Genomic DNA, 15,961 nt, shown 5'->3' with positions numbered 1-15,961 from the left:
CAGCAGAACTTGTTCACTCTACTGTTGATGGACATTTGAGTTGATTCCGTTTCTCGTCTATTACAAACAGCACTTCTATAAGTACTTTATATGTGTCTTTTAAGGTACACGTGCCTAAGCTCTCCTGAAACATACCCAGAAGTGAAATTGTTGAGTCTTAGGAGATGCGCCTCTCTAATACTCACGTGCTGATTACACTTTTCCAGAGTGGTTGTGCCGATTTATACTTTGAGCGGTGTTCCTGTAGGTCCATATCAGTCGTGCCATCGAGGTCACCTGGTCTTGTCAAACCTCACACTTTGCCAGTCCGATAGCATGATTTAATTTCTAACTTCCCATTCATAAATTGTCCACTTTGATTTCCTCTGTCTGTTCAAGGCTTTTGTAGATTTTTGAACTGAACTGTTTTTCTTTGTATCTTTTGCATAATTGGTAGGAGTTTGACATCTATCCTGGACATGGGCCCTTTGTTGATGTGCATTGCAGATCCCCTCTCCTACTCTGTACTTGTCTCCTTATTCCCTTCTGCTGCTTTTTCATGATAGAAATTCTTCATTTTACACAGATACAATACGTTCATCTTTTCTTTCATGATTGGTGCTTTTTGTATGCTGCTTTAGAAATTGTTCCCCTGAGTCAAGTAGATATTCTATTATATGGTATCTATAATCTTTATAGTTTTTTGTTTCTCATTCGTCTTTAGTCCGTTTGGAATAGATCTTTGTATATGGTGCGGAGAAAGTATGCTTTGATATCAGGTATGCTACCTAATCCACTAGACTTTGATACATGATTAAAAGTAGAGTCATCACAACAAAACCATATTCTGTATATTAATTAAAGAGTGTCTCTGCTGCTGGTTTTGGTCCCTTCCTGACTGTTTGTTGAAAGTAAGTGTTGTGCTATACATCGACATGAAAAGTAAAAAATATGAGCAATTATCTGATACTTTACTTTGAAAAGAGTCATGCTTTAGCCAAAGATAGCTGCAAATTGTGATTTTTAGGGTTTCATAAATTTCATAATTTTCATAAGACTCAGAAACCATCCTACAGTTCCTGGGACAAAGACAAGACCGTGCTTCCTGAGGGCAGGGATCTGGTCGCCATTGGGTATCTGGCCCCAAACAGAGAAGCTGCCACTTGGTATTTGCTGAGTTAATATTAGCTGATGAAAGACAGATCCAAGTAGTCTGTCCCACAGAAACCACGGATGTCTCCCAGAAATTCCAGAGTTTCAGCTTCCGAATTCCATCTTCCAGGCTGCCCCTCCCACCCAGAAGCAGAACATAAATATTTACCTAATTGTTTTCTCCTTCTTTCCTTCAGTTTAAGATAAACTAAAATTTGTCAGAAATTTACCCTTAAGGTCCCCTCTAGGTGACACTTTTTGTGATACCTAACACCCCTTCCTCCTATAAGTAGCTACTTCCTAAATTTTTTTGGAGTGCCCCTTTTTACACCCTTGATTCACCTAGCCACCTTATGATACGGCATAATTTTTTTTCCTGCAAAAGCCATCGGATTTCAGCTCGTTTATTTATGCCTCTACAGAACAGAGGGCAAGGCAAATGGTTCTCTATATACCAGAGATGGAACATAATTTATGAGCCAGATTTTCTCCGATGTTTATAAATTTCCAGTGCCATTGTGTTTCCCGAGTGACTTCTTCAGCAGGATCCTAGGGCTCTAAGAACCTGTGCCTTAGGGGACTGCTAATTGCTAACCCACCAGACCCCACGTGTAAGTAAGCAAGCACGTGTACATAAGCAAACCTGAGTCAGCCTTAGGCACCTGAGTAAGTTTATCTGAAAGGGACAGGATCTTTAGGAATAGAACCCACAGGCCAGACTGCATTAATCGCTAAGCCCAGGCAATTTGCTGCAACAAGTCCAAAGTGCTGGGCGGGAGTGTTTGGTGTGACATGTCTGTCACCTCCTTCCGGGACAATCACAATGCTCAGTAACATACCACACTTGTTTAATCCCAGGTTGACTCAGCCACAGCACCTTTTTGGCAGGGGATCTCACAGAACTAATGTTCCACCAAGCACACTATGGGGAATGCTGCTTTGGGCTGGGCAGAGCTCCTGATAAAGTATCAGCAGAATCGTCAGAGAAGAACTCAAATTGTCCATCTAAAATCAGAACAGCAGTTTTGGGGCCTCGGTAGTAACATAATGAAATGGTTTCTCAGAGATTTGAAGCATGAATAAAATAAGTACAATGAAACTCTACCATTACCGGTCGGGAGTCTACAGGCACTGACTGTGTCATATTGCCATCTGGATCACTTAGCTCAGAGTGGCATTGTTGCTTGGCGGCAAATAGATTGGGCCCATATTCCAGCTCTTCCACTCACCAAATGTGTGTTCTTGGGCACGTTACTTAATCTCTCCGTGCCTCAGTCTCCTTGTGGGTAAAATGCAAATGATAGTAGTATCGGCCTCGCAGCGTGGTGAGCTAACATGCACAAAGCTTTCAGAGGAGGATCTGCCCCCCATATGGGTATTTGCTGTTATTATTACTCTCTTACTGAATTTCAAGAAATAACCAAGGTCCTGTAAATTATTTTAAAGGGAAAAGGTTGACCAGAAAGCAGACGAAGAAGCGTACGAAGCAGAAATTCAAGCCGAAATAAGCGAGTTGTTGGAAGAACACATGGAAGAGCACGAGCAGAAGATGGAAGCGTACAGAGCCGCGTACCAGCAGTGGAAAGCCTGGAAGAAAGCCCAGGTTTGTCGGGTCACTTAGCCTTGAGCAGGGCTGACCTTGGGGACCGGAGGTGTCTGGGAGGCCACCACTTGAGGCCCGAGGAGGGAAACTAGACAGGAAGACTGGGGTCCCTTCTGGCTCTACCCATTGAATGTAGGGCAGTGATGCTTCTAGGCTTCCCTGGAAAATCATATAACTTTGCACACATAATCCTGCAACGTTGAAGCCAAGGCAGTAAGTTATAGATCAGGTGAATTGCAATGCCGGCCCACAAGACTTACTTTAATTTCAAGATGTGTCCTTGGCCTTTTGCCCCAATATTAATGATCCCGTGAATAGCTAACGTTTTTCAGCTCTTTCTGGGTCCCGGGCACTGTGCTAAGTGCTTTCCAAGCATTACCTCATTTCAGCAGCCCTGGGAAGAGTTTCCTATGATTGTCCCCATTTTGGAGATGAGAAAACTGAGGCACAGAGAGGTCAAGAGGTTTAGTAACCTGCCTGAGTGCCCACCACTGCTTGAGGTGGGGCTAGGTTTGCAGCCAAGTCTATCTATCTGGTTCTGAAGACTGTGGTCTTGAGTGAAATTTCAAAATTACTATTTGACATTAGATTGCCTTTTGCCCAACAGAGGGCCAAGAAGAAGAAAAAGAAGCAAGCAGTCGAAGAGCATCCTGAAGAGGAGATGGGGGAGCCGTATCCTGAGGAGGATCCGGTGAAACCGGTCCCCCCGGAGCCCACCGATCGGGCCCTGATGGAGCACCAGGTGAGGGAGAGGGCAGCCCGGAGCAGGAGAAGGCCTGGGGAGCCGCTGCTGGTCCCCGAGCTGAGCCTGGCAGGGAGCGTCACGCCCAACGAGCAGTGTCCCAGGTGAGCAGACGCTCAGTGTGTAAGTGGGGGTGACCTGTGATAGGCGCCCGTGGGTGGGCAATCATGCGCTACATGGAGGGTATATCTCCTGACTGACACAGTTTGATCAGGAGAACCGTGAACTCTGTAAGCAAGTATCATATAGATTGAACTCTATGAAACTGAAGACGTGTGTCCGTATTTTGGTGATGTCGAATGGTTCCCCTACCTCAGGTGTCCCCACTGGTCACTCAGGAGTACACCAAGGGAGGCTGCCTGTAGGAGGCACTCTTCATAGCCACTGCCTTTGTGGCTTTTGATGTAGAGCCTTTATCTGTAACAGCAACGGGTTCTCTGTCTACTGACCTGGCACAGACACGCAGGTCTGTCACTGACCCTCGTTTTCACCTGCCCCAGAGGCCAGCTTCTCTCTTAGAAGGCCCCAGAAAGCCTCCCAGAGGAATTGTGGGTATCCCCTGTAGCCATCTAATGCCTGTTCTCCAGATTTACATAGAAATACATTTCTAGTCATTCATATGATGCCTAAGAGGGAACCAGTCAGAAGCCCCACTTTCTGCACGTACATCTATACATACAATAAATTCAGTCACCCTCAGACATAATTAGGATGTGGGGATTCATTAGGATGTCCGTTTAAGACTTCCTGCAGCCTCCTTAGTTTCAAACTTCTGTTAACATACCAATAATGTGTTTTTTTAATTGTGGCTTTTTTCTTCCCAATTTCATAGCATTCAGATACTACATATAAATAAACTATTCCCCAGCAATGAATTCACTATTTTCAAGCCACAAATTGCATAACATATAATTTTATAATAAACATCCAAAATATGTGATTCCATGGGGGTTTTTTATTACATGTTTTTAAGAAAACATGTAATCGTGTTTGGGGGAAATTGGGGCTTGATTTGGCAATCTTTTGTCATGAGTCTCATTTTGACTGAGAATATACACCTCTGTCTTGAATTTCTCTGTTTTCACTGGGATTTGGGACTGTGACCCAAGTTACCCCAAGCCAATGACTATGATTGAGCTTCTCATCAGGCCTTCACATAAGGGTGGCCATGCAGAAGAAGGTGCCTTAGGTCTGCTCGTAGCAGGAGGTTACTGGAATAAGCCATAAAACAACTCTGAGTAAAGTCTTTGGGTGTCTTGAATACTTCCTGAAATTTGGTGTTAAGTTCCTTTATAGAAAAAACAACAACAACAACAACAACATTGAAGTCATTTGAACAATTCCATATCTGGGATGGGCCTAAATTACAGAGATGTAAAAAGTTAAAACTACCACCATCCAGTTGAATGGATACAGGATTTCTATTTGGGATGCTGAAAATGTTCTGGAGAAAGATCATGCCAATGGTTGCACGTCAGGAATATATTTAATGCCACTGAGCTGATCACTCAAAAATAGTTAAAATGATAAGTGTTATGTTGTGTATGTCTCACTGAAATTTTTTTTTAAGTTTATTTATTTGGGGAGAGAGAGAGAGAGAGAGAGAGAGAGAGCACAAAAGGGTGAGGGGCAGAGAGAAGGAGAGACAGAATCCCAAGCAGACTCCACACCATCAACGCAGAGCCTGATGCGGGGATCGAACCCGCAAACTGCGAGATCATGACCTGAGCCGAGATCCAGAGTCAGAGGCTTAACTGACCGCGTCACTCGGGCACCCCTTACTGCAATTTAAAAAAAGACTTTACCACCCAAAAACCCCTGAGTGCATTTCGATTTTATTTTATTTTTCTAAGCTTTCCCTGTTCTTACCAAACTTGAATAGCTATTGACTTAACCAATAACTGGAGCTGTGGGTGGGCATCTCTACAAATATGCACAGTAAATTAAAGCCTGTTCTTGGAGGTTTTGACTTGTTTTTTAACTTCCTGGCTATAGAGGTGATATGCTTGCCAGGATACCTTTTTTTTTTTTTTTTTTGGAATTCAAAAAGCCTTTTTAAAAAAGGAACAGTTCTTAATCCCCTACATCCAGTGAGTACTCACTGTCAGAAAGTGTTAAGAAAAGCATGAATCCGGGAGAAGCGGATTTCACCCGTTACAATATGCTATTACATGGTTTTTTTTTTACTCTGAGTCAGTCTTTATTTTATTTTTTATTGTTTATTTTTTTACTTGATCCAGCAATATAACTTTATTTTCATTTTTATTTAAATTCTAGTTAGTTAATATATAGTGTAATATTGGTTTCAGGAGTAGAATTCAGTGATTCGTCACTTATATATAACACCCAGTGCTCATCACAACAAGTGCCCTCCTTAGTGCCCATCGCCCATTTGGCCCATCCCCCCACCTCCGGTCATCAACCCTCAGTTTGTTCTCTATCGCTAAGAATCTCTTATGGTTTGTTTCCTTCTTTTTGTTTTCCTTCCCATATGTTCATCTGTTTTTTTCTTAAATTTCACATACGAATGAGATCATATGGTATTTGCCTTTCTCTGACTGATTTATTTTGCTTAGCATAATACACTCCGGCTCCATCCACGTCATTGCAGATGGCAAGACTTCATTTTTTTTTTTATTTTTTTAATGTTTATTTTTAAGAGAGAGAAAGAGACAGAGTGAGAATGGGGGAGGGGCAGAGAATGGGAGACACAGGATCTGAATCAGGCTCCAGGCTCTGAGCTGTCAGCACAGAGCCCCATGCGGGGCTCAAACTCACAAACCGTGAGATCATGACCTGAGCCTAAGTCGGCCGCTTAACCGACTGAGCTACCCAGGCACCCCAAGATTTCATTTTTTTGATGGCTGGGCTGAGTAATATTCCATGGTATATATATGTACCACATCTACTTTATCCGTTCATCAGTCAATGGACATATGGGCTTTTTCCATAATTTGGCTATTATTGAAAAAGCTTCTATAAACATTGGGGTGCAGGTACCCCTTTGAATCTGTATTTTTGTATCCTTTGAATAAACAACTAGTAATGCAATTGCTGGGTCATAGAGTAGTTCTATTTTTAACTTTTTTAGGAATTTCCACACTGTTTTCCACAGTGGCTGCACCAGTTTGCATTCCCACCAACAGCCTAAGAGGGTTCCCCTTTCTCCACATCCTCGCCAACATCTGTTGTTTCCTGTGTTGTTGATTTTTATGCTATTACATTTTTAGGATAAAATATCCCGCCCAAATATAAATCACTACTATCCCTTATGGATTGAATTCACTCCAACTGCAAGGACTATGTTTCTGTTTACTTAAAACTTCGGGGTGCAGGGGCGCCTGGGTGGCTCAGTCAGTTGAGTGTCCCACTTCGGCTCAGGTCATGATCTCACGGTTCATGAGTTCGGGCCCCGCTCGGGCTCTGTGCTGACAGCTCGGAGCCTGGAGCCTGCTTTGGATTCTGTGTCTCCCATTCTCTCTCTGCCCCTCCCCCACATGTGCTCTGTCTGTCTCTGCCTCTCAAAAAATAAAGAAAAGTAATAAAAAAAAATTAAAAACTAAAACAAAAACTTTGGGGTGCAAACATAGGGCTTCTTTGAAAACAATTAAAGACACTGTAATATGGTAGGTGATGCTTGGACCACCGTTCTTCTGTACCCTGTGGCCTTTTGAGTGCCCGTTTCCTAGTCTGTATCAAATTTATTATATGATGCTCCTTGAGACTTGTGGCTGATTTGGTGCAACGAGAGGTAACATGAGTGGCAGGGTCACCTCCAGGTGTCTTGGTCTGCTCAGTGCCCATTTGTCAGACACTCCAGTTTCCCCTGGTCAATGACTAACCCATCTGCGATCGGTCTCCTCTGACAGGGTGGAAGTCTTGCGAAGGGAGGACGTCAAGAGACGCTCAATATATCTAAAGGTGATCTTCAACGACAAAGAAGTGTCCAGGACCGACAGTAGGCCCCTCGGGGCAGACTTCCGAGTTCACTTTGGACAGATTTTCAATCTGCAAATATTCAACTGGCCAGAGAGTTTGACACTGCAGGTATGCATTTTAATTACAGGCACTGTCCCAAGCATTGTTTTGGTGATCACAGGTACCAGATGGTTTTAAATCATCCATGGGCTACGCTGGTGTCCTGATAGATTTTCAAGGTGAACAGAAGGTCAGCCTCCCCTGGGGCGCATCTGTCCTTCCGGTCTGGGCAGAAGGAGATCTGTTTCCCTGCTCACCTCCTGAAAATGCTGGCCACGGTGCCTCAGTGTGTACCTCAAGATGGAGAAGGGGGATGAGAGGTAGGGGCTCCCTGGCTTTTTCATCAGAGTACTTCAGTATCACTGTCTGCCTGGGTCCTAGCATGATATACCTCAGAAATCAATATTGCCATAATCACAGGTGGCTATAGGCTGTCGGATCCCCCCAAAATAAATCGCACCGCTAACCTAAAATCCCACCATTAACAATGTATTTATTTGGGTCTGTTTTAGTTTCCTAGGGCTGCCCCACCTAAGCCACATAAACTTGGTGGCTTAAAACAACAGATGCTTATTTTTTCACAGCTCTGGAGGCCCTGAGGTCTGAAATCTAGGTTTCAGTAGGGCCATGCTCCCCGCAAAAGTTCTAAAGGTGAATCCTTCTTTGCCTCTTCCACTCCTGGTGGCCCTTGGAGTCCCTTGGTTTGTGGTAGGGTCACTACAGTCTCCATCTTCATGTGGTCATCTCATTGTCTCAACCTGTCCTTTTTTTTTTTTTTTTTTTATCTCTTACAAGGGCATTCTCATTGGATTTAGGGCCAACGGTAATCCAGTATGAGCTCATCTAGATGTTTAACTAATTAGTTATATCTGTAAGAACCCTATTTCCAAATAAGGTCACATTCTGTGGTTCCAGGTAGACAGCAGTTTTTAGAGGACACTATTTAATCCACTGCAGTGTCCAAACTTGCTATTCTCATGGTGAATCCTTTCCTGTGATGCTAACAGAATTCTCTTTTATGACAGTAATAAGCCTGTGAACTACAGTTGCAAATATGTGGCACACATGCCTTTGCTTGCCATCCGCCACCCACACAGAAATCACTAGTCCTCACCCGCCATTTATGCAGAAATTTCTCATTCCCATCCACCACCCTGGCAAGAAATAACTACATGACCAGGTCCTTTTCCTCCACTGAGCCTGGATATAACTCCAGAATCCTTCTCAACACTGTACTCCAGGCAGTTACTACCTATTGGTTGTAATTGACATTGTCTATAATTACAATTACATCTGTATCATTATTAAAATATTTAAATACTTCTGTACTGGATTCCCAAAATGCCACCCTGGCCACCTAGACCCTACTTCTAAGATCCCCTGGACCTTTCCACAGCAGACTAATTAAAGGGTGTGTGAATGAGGCTAATGCCTCCGGGACCTTGTTCTCCTGGATGGCTGACATCTCTTCTGATTGGTTAACACTTGGCCATGAATATTCTTTGGCATTTGGAATATCAGCCACTAGCTAGATCTCAGTCATTAAAAACCTATTAAAACTAGTAGAGGAAGGGGAACCTGGATGACTCAGTCGGTGGAGTGCACAACTTTGGCTCAGGTCATGGTCTTACGGTTCGTGGGGTTGAGCCCCACATCTGTCTTTGCGCCGACGGCGAGAGCCTGCTTGGGATTCTCTCTCCCTCTCTCTCTGCCCCTCCCCCACTCACACTCTGTCTCTCAAAAAATAAATAAATGTTAAAAAATTTAAAAAAAAGGAATAAAACTTGATGGAGAAAGTAAATAAACACAATCTCCAGAAGCCAACTTGATGCTTTGTGGTCACCTGCCTTCAGTAATGAGGGGATGCCGGAGGCCCCTATGTGAGTCCACAGAATAGGGAAAAGTTCATTTATTCAGAGTTTGCCCCCTCATTTGAGACCCATGTGACTCATCCCCCCCCCTTCCTCCCTGCAGAGGAAAAGCTGACATGAGGAAGACCAAGATTAACGGGAGAAAGCAGATAGAGGGGCAGAGTGAAGCAAGGGAGGGCAGCATATGATAACGTGGCCAGTAGGAAGGAGAGGGAGCCCTGGAAGGGGACACCCCTCCTGAAAAGATCACAGAAGACAGAGAGAAGGCCCTCCCCTCCCCGCAGGTGCCCATGAGAGATCAGATCCCCCACCTCTGCCCTGGCAGCCTATGGAGGCTTCTCTGCTGGGCAGCCCTCCATTTTCAGAATTACCATAGAAGGAAAGACCCTTTCCTTCTTCCACCTCCATGAGTACCAGTGTCTCATTTCACATATATTCTGAAATGGGAGGGAAGCTTTCTAACCTCTCTCCTCTTTGTCATCTTGAGACATTAGTTGGCTCGGATGTTGCAATCAAAACATTTTTTTTCAAGTACTGTGAAAAAAGTAATTCTCTAAAATGTTATGAAATGGATTTTCTAAGTAAACAAGCAAAATTTTATCCTGGGGACACCAAGAATATATTCATAGGCAGTTAGCTTGGCCCTAAGAGCTGAATCATGTAATCTTTAAAAAATCACAAATTGGGGCCCTGGGTGGCTCAGTTGGTTAAGCGACTGACCTCGGTTCAGGTCATGATCTCACTGCTTGTGAGTCTGAGACCCATGTTGGGCTCTGTGTTGACAGCTCAGAGCCTGGAGCCTGCTTCGGATTCTGTGTCTCCCTCTCTCTCTGCCCCTCCCCCACTCATGCTCTGTCTCTCTCAGTCTCTCAGAAGTAAGTAAACATTAAAAAAAATCACAAATTAAAAAAACTTTGGCTAAATTCCTAAGCTATCCTCAGAGATTTGATAACTGATCAAATCACATATCATAATGGCTCAATGGCATGATTTTTATGATTGAGTAGTGGTTCCAGATGAAATGAATCTAAGGACTATTGTATTTCAACTCTCTAGGAATAGAACAATGCCACTTGGAAATTTTCCAGATAATTGCTATAAGTTTGAGATTAGAGAAGGTTCATGAATTACTGGTGGTTTTAAGAGGGTGAGAAAAAATTGCCTTGAATACATCTGTTTATGCCGGTGTTCTCGAATCCCTGACTTGAGAGCCCAACGTATTTCAGAAAGAGTTCTGAGATTCTCAAAACTTTAATGCATTCATTGGTGACCCAACAAACAAGCCATAAGTGTTCGCTGCTTGAGTGAGAGTCAACTGAGTGTCTAATCCCACGCCAAGAGTGTGGTGCAGAACTCGAAGCCCTGGGCCGGAGGGGTGCCCATGGAGCTGCCTTAGGGAGCTTTATTTTTTTTTTTTAATGTTCATTTATTTTTGAGAGAGAGAGAGACAGAGACAGAGCACGAGCTGGGGGCGGGGTGGGGGAAGGCAGAGAGAGAGAGGGAGACACAGAATCCGAAGCAGGCTCCAGGCTCTGAGCTGTCAGCACAGAGCCCCACGTGGGGTTCGAACTCACTAGCTGTGAGATCATGACCTGAGCTGAAGTCGGACGCCCAACTGACTGAGCCACCCAGGCGTCCCAAGGGGAGCTTTAAATCCAGCTGGGAGATGGAAGGAGAGAGCTACAGAGAAACAGGACCGGTTTAGTGCCGATGTCAAGGACGCTTGGCGGGATTTGATTGCAGGGTTTGATTTCGGGGAAGGAATTAATTAGAGCAACACAGCTGGACTGGGACAGTACAAAGGAGTCAAGCCACAGCTGTCCCCAAGGGGTGGGTGAGGCTGGAATTCTCAGGACAGGGGAGAAGGCCCAGAGTCCCTCCAGAAAGGTCCTAAAAATCTCCGCAACTGAGATCTTTCCACAACAAATGTTTGGCCTTCCAAAAACATGAAATCCGATTTCGAAATAAAATAGTTTTGCGATGATCACCTTCATTTCTTTATCATTCACATCTGTATCTGTCGCTGTCCCCCCACCTCCCCGAACCAACAACTATCATGTGGTTCTGCTGGGTGATGCTTACATCTTTTAGCATTATTATTTTTCCTTACGAATCAATCCTGTTGAGCTTCATATTCTCGGCATGTGGACTGATTTAGGGGATTTTCCCTTTTAACCGAGCTGGCAGTTACTTGAGTTCCTTCCTACGTCCACTCCTGATTTCCGTGGCCCGTCCACAGAACCGCGCTATCCGAGTGGGGAACACAGTCCTATTTGGAGAAGTGTCTTCGTTAGCCCTTAGCCAGCTCACTTCTGTGGTTGTTATTGGTCCTTTGTAGACGTAAGTCCAGAACAGATATTTTTTTTTACGCACACATATTTATCTACTCAATTACATGGAGCCAGGCCACCGAGAGCAGGTAGAAAGGACAGTGACATCTGTGGTGGGACAGCGTGCATGGGGCAAGCAAGGTAAGGTCATCTACATGTAAGAGGATGTGGGTTTGGATGGGACAGGGGCCCACAAACATGGAGAAGATCTCTGGGAAATAACACTCACTGATTATCTACCCCAAGACCAGCTTCTTCACATACGCTATCTGATGTTACCCGAAAGAAAACCACAGGTACTATTATTCTCCCCGTGAGCTTCCGAGATCCTGAGTAACTACATCACCAAGCAGGTCAGGAGGCAGAAGAGAATTCAAACCCAGGACTGTTTGACTCTAAATTGTACTCTCATTTCACCAGTTTAATTGGGGATAATGGTAACAAAGAGCCAAGTCTCAAATCTGACCTATCTCTGCGCTCTGAGAGCCACTTACTGGGGAGGAAGTCTCAGAAAACAGCCTCAGGCATCACTGCGTATTGAGTTGTGTGGATATTTAGTAATATCTAGTATAATGGTTACTGAGCAATTACAATATGCCAGGCACCTTCTGTGTCTAGACTCAGTCCTCACGACAGTCGCACAGGAGCTGTATCATTGTCCCCGTCATCCCGAAATGCGGAGCACTTAAGTATACCTGTCCTAAGGTCACGCAGCAGAAAGCGGCAGGGCCCGGCCCCAGCGCCCAGACCCGCTCTCATGTCGACCTCAGCAGGCCGCACGCACCAGCAGCTTGTACGTTCCATCCACCAAGCGTCTTGTTGCAGAGACATTGCACGAGGCTTGGCGGAAAACAGGAGTCCCTGGTCCCTGCCTGGCACGGCGATTAGACTGCAGTGGGGAAATGGCAAAAGGAGCTGGTGACTAAGGTCCAGTGGGGCAGGAGGAGAAAAAAAATGAAGTTACCAAAAGAGGGCTTCCCTCCCAGAGGCTTGGCAGAGACGGGGAGGAGGGAAACGAATCAGGGATTGGAGAGGGATGGTGGTTTACTTTAGGGTGTAGTTGGTTTCAGCATATTTGTTAGTCATGAGAAAAGCAACCAGTGCGGAAAAGACTGGTGACTTTGAAAATAAAAAAGAAAGTGGTGGGGAGAGGGACCAGACCCTGAATCTGGGTCAAGACTTGACAGGAAGTTCTTTTGGGGCGGGCATGATGACACAGGGGAGGTGGGTGGGGGGCAGAGCTGTGAAGGGGCCCACGTCAGATGCCCCCAACCTTTTCAGCACAGGAAGGGAGTCGGTGGGCACAAGACTAGGAAGGGTTTGATGCGACCCTGAGGGAAATGGGGACATCGACCATGAGGTGACTAACACACGTGAACATCACAAGCAGCCAAGCTTGAAAGGCAGCCACTTGTACCAGATCGAGCACTACCAAACGCAAGATGGGAAGCTGTTCTGCTTTGTTCTGTTCTGTTTTAAAAGCAGAGAATCGTGATTTAAAATCATGCAATATAAATGGAATGTTGGGTGGTTTTTTTTTTATCTATATGAATGTCCCTACATTTCTAAGGTTCATCTTCTCTGTACAATTCTAAATACCATTAGCAGGTAAATCTTCCCCAGGTTGTTGAGTTAAAGCAAACAGTATTCCAAATAGAAGTAATAATAAGTGTATACATCATCCCAAGTTGGACAAACATAGGAACAAAACAAAACAGAGAGAACAGAAACAAACCCTTAAATACAGAGAACAAAATGGTGGTTTCCAGAAGGGAGAAGAATGAGGAGATAGAAGAAATAGGCGGAGGGCATTAACATGTATAAATCTCCAGAGGCACCTGGGCGGCTCAATTGGTTAAGCATCTGACTTCAGCTCAGGTCATGATCTCACGGTTCGTGAGTTCAGGCCCCACATCAGGCTCTATGCTGACAGTGTATGCTTGGGATAATCTCTCTCCCTCCCTCTCTCTGCCCCCTCCTCACTCATACACTCTTTCTCTCTCTCTCTCTCTCTCTCTCTCTCTCTCTCAAAAATAAATAATAAATACATTTAAAAAAAAAGAATTGCAAGGAAAAATACTTCAAAAAATGTACAAACCTCCAGTTATAAAATAAATAAGTCATGGGAATGAAAAATACAACATAGTCAATAATATTGTAATAACATTGTGTGATGGCAGATGGTGACTCCTGCTACCATGGTGAGCATTATGTAATGTACAGAATTGTCAGATCACTGGGAATGCAAACTGGTGCAGCCACTCTGGAAAACAGTGTGGAGGTTCTTCAAAAAACTAAAAATAGAACTACCCTACGACCCAGCAATTGCACTACTAGGCATTTATCCAAGGGATACAGGTGTGCTATTTTGAAGGGGCACATGCACCCCCATGTTTATAGCAGCACTTTCAACAATAGCCAAAGTATGGAAAGAGCCTAAATGTCCATCGACGGATGAATAGATAAAGAAGATGTGGTATATATACATACAATGGAGTATTCCTTGCCAATCAAAAAGAATGAAATCTTGCCATTTGCAACTACGTGGATGGAACTGGAGGGTATTATGCTAAATGAAACTAATCAGTCAGAGAAAGACAAAAATCATATGACTTCACTCATATGAGGACTTTAAGAGACAAAACAGATGAACATAAGGGAAGGGAAGCAAAACTATAAAAACAAGGAGGGGGACAAAACAGAAGAGACTGTTAAAATATGGAGAACAAACAGAGAGTTACTGGAGGGGTTGTGGGAGGGGGGCTGGGCTAAATGGGTAAGGGGCATTAAGGAATCTACTCCTGAAAACATTGTTGCACTACGTGCTAACTAAATTGGATGTAAATTTTTTTAAAAATTAATTTAAAAAAAAGAATTGTCAGATCACTAGGTTGTACACCCACCTGCAGCTAATATAGCATTGTATGTTAATTAAAGTTCAATAATACATTTTTTAAAGTTTATTTATTTTAAGGGAGAGAGAGGGGCGCCTGGGTGGCTCAGTCGGTCGAGTGTCCGACTTCAGATCAGGTCATGATCTCACAGCCCATGAGTTCGAGCCCCACGTCGGGCTCTGTGCTGACAGCTCAGGGCCTGGAGCCTGCTTCGGATTCTGTGTCTCCTTGTCTCTTTGCCCTTAACCCACTCACATTCTGTCTCTGTCTCTCTCAAAAATAAATAAACATTAAAAAAAAAATTTAAGAGAGAGAGAGAGAGAGAGAGAGCATGTGTGAATGGGGGAGGGGCAGGGAGTGCGGGAGAGAGAGAGAATCCCAAGCAGGCTCTGGGCGGACAGCACATTAGCGGGGCTCGATGTGACAACCCTGGGATCATGACCTGAGCGGAAATCAAGAGTTGGACACATAACCAACTGAGCCACCCCCAATAATACATTTTTTAAAAAACATAATCTCGAGTTGGTAGCCATGGATGTAATCGCTATTCTGAATTCATTGCTGCCCTGCATTACACAACAGAAGAATTTTTGAACACTGAATGTAAGTCAATTATATTTCCTGTCATGTTTTTCCATAACATTCCACTTTCAGACACACACACACAAGCACTCATTTTGCTCAGAGCAGTGTTTGTCAAGCAGAGGTGACTTTGGCACCCCAGGGACATGTGGCCGTGTCTGGAGACATTTTAATTCTACCAAGCGGGGAGCTGGTGGCACCTCTAACGGGAGGAGGCCAGGGATTCTGGGGAACATCCCACACTGTACGGGACAGCTCACCACAGTGAGGAATTGCCAGCAATGCCGAGGTTGGCACCCTGACTTAGGAAAAAACAAAATCAAACTTAATTATACAGAAAGCTGCTTATAAACACCAAACCCAGGGTGCCCATTTTCTGATTTTTTGAAAATAGCATTGCACCCGAGCATTAAGTAGAACTGATGCTACCTGGAAAGAGCAGGGTGAAAAGTGTGGAAAGATTGTGGGTGTTTTTTTGGCTTGGTCAGATGGAATCCATTTTTCCTTATTAAAAAAAAAGGGGGGGGGGCCCTGGGTGGCTCAGTCAGTTGAGCGTCCAGCTTCAGCTCAAGTCATGATCTCACAGTTTGTGAGTTTGAGCCCTGCATCGGGCTCTGTGCTAACAGCTCAGAGCCTGGAGCCTGTTTCAGATTCTGTGTCTCCCTCTCTCTCTGCTCCTCCCCCACTCCTGCTCTGTCTCTCTCTCTCAAAAATAAATAAAACATTAAAAAAAAAATTTTTTTTAAAGCAAAAACGTTCAGGGGCACCTGGGTGGCTCAGTCGGTTAAGTGCCTGACTGTTGATTTTGGCTCAAGTCATGATCTCACGGT

General features: G+C 44.3%; 1 protein-coding gene across 12 annotated transcripts in view; it reads left to right on the top strand.

The window, feature by feature from the left end:
- CC2D2A (coiled-coil and C2 domain containing 2A) overlaps positions 1-15,961 on the top strand; it is a 148,706-nt gene that overhangs the window by 73,259 nt on the left and 59,486 nt on the right. For all 12 annotated transcript variants that reach the window (XM_040487614.1, XM_040487639.1, XM_040487652.1 and 9 more), the window contains 3 exons: positions 2,578-2,734; positions 3,342-3,580; positions 7,346-7,523. In XM_040487614.1, coding sequence (XP_040343548.1) covers positions 2,578-2,734; positions 3,342-3,580; positions 7,346-7,523 — 574 coding nt within the window. The remainder of the gene's footprint in view (positions 1-2,577; positions 2,735-3,341; positions 3,581-7,345; positions 7,524-15,961) is intronic.

The sequence above is a fragment of the Herpailurus yagouaroundi genome, unplaced genomic scaffold (assembly GCF_014898765.1).
Source record: "Herpailurus yagouaroundi ecotype Mexico unplaced genomic scaffold, PumYag 28, whole genome shotgun sequence".
NCBI classification, from domain to species: domain Eukaryota; kingdom Metazoa; phylum Chordata; class Mammalia; order Carnivora; family Felidae; genus Herpailurus; species Herpailurus yagouaroundi.
The sequence above is the reverse complement of the archived record's forward strand: the minus strand, read 5'-3'. Positions and strand labels throughout refer to the sequence as shown.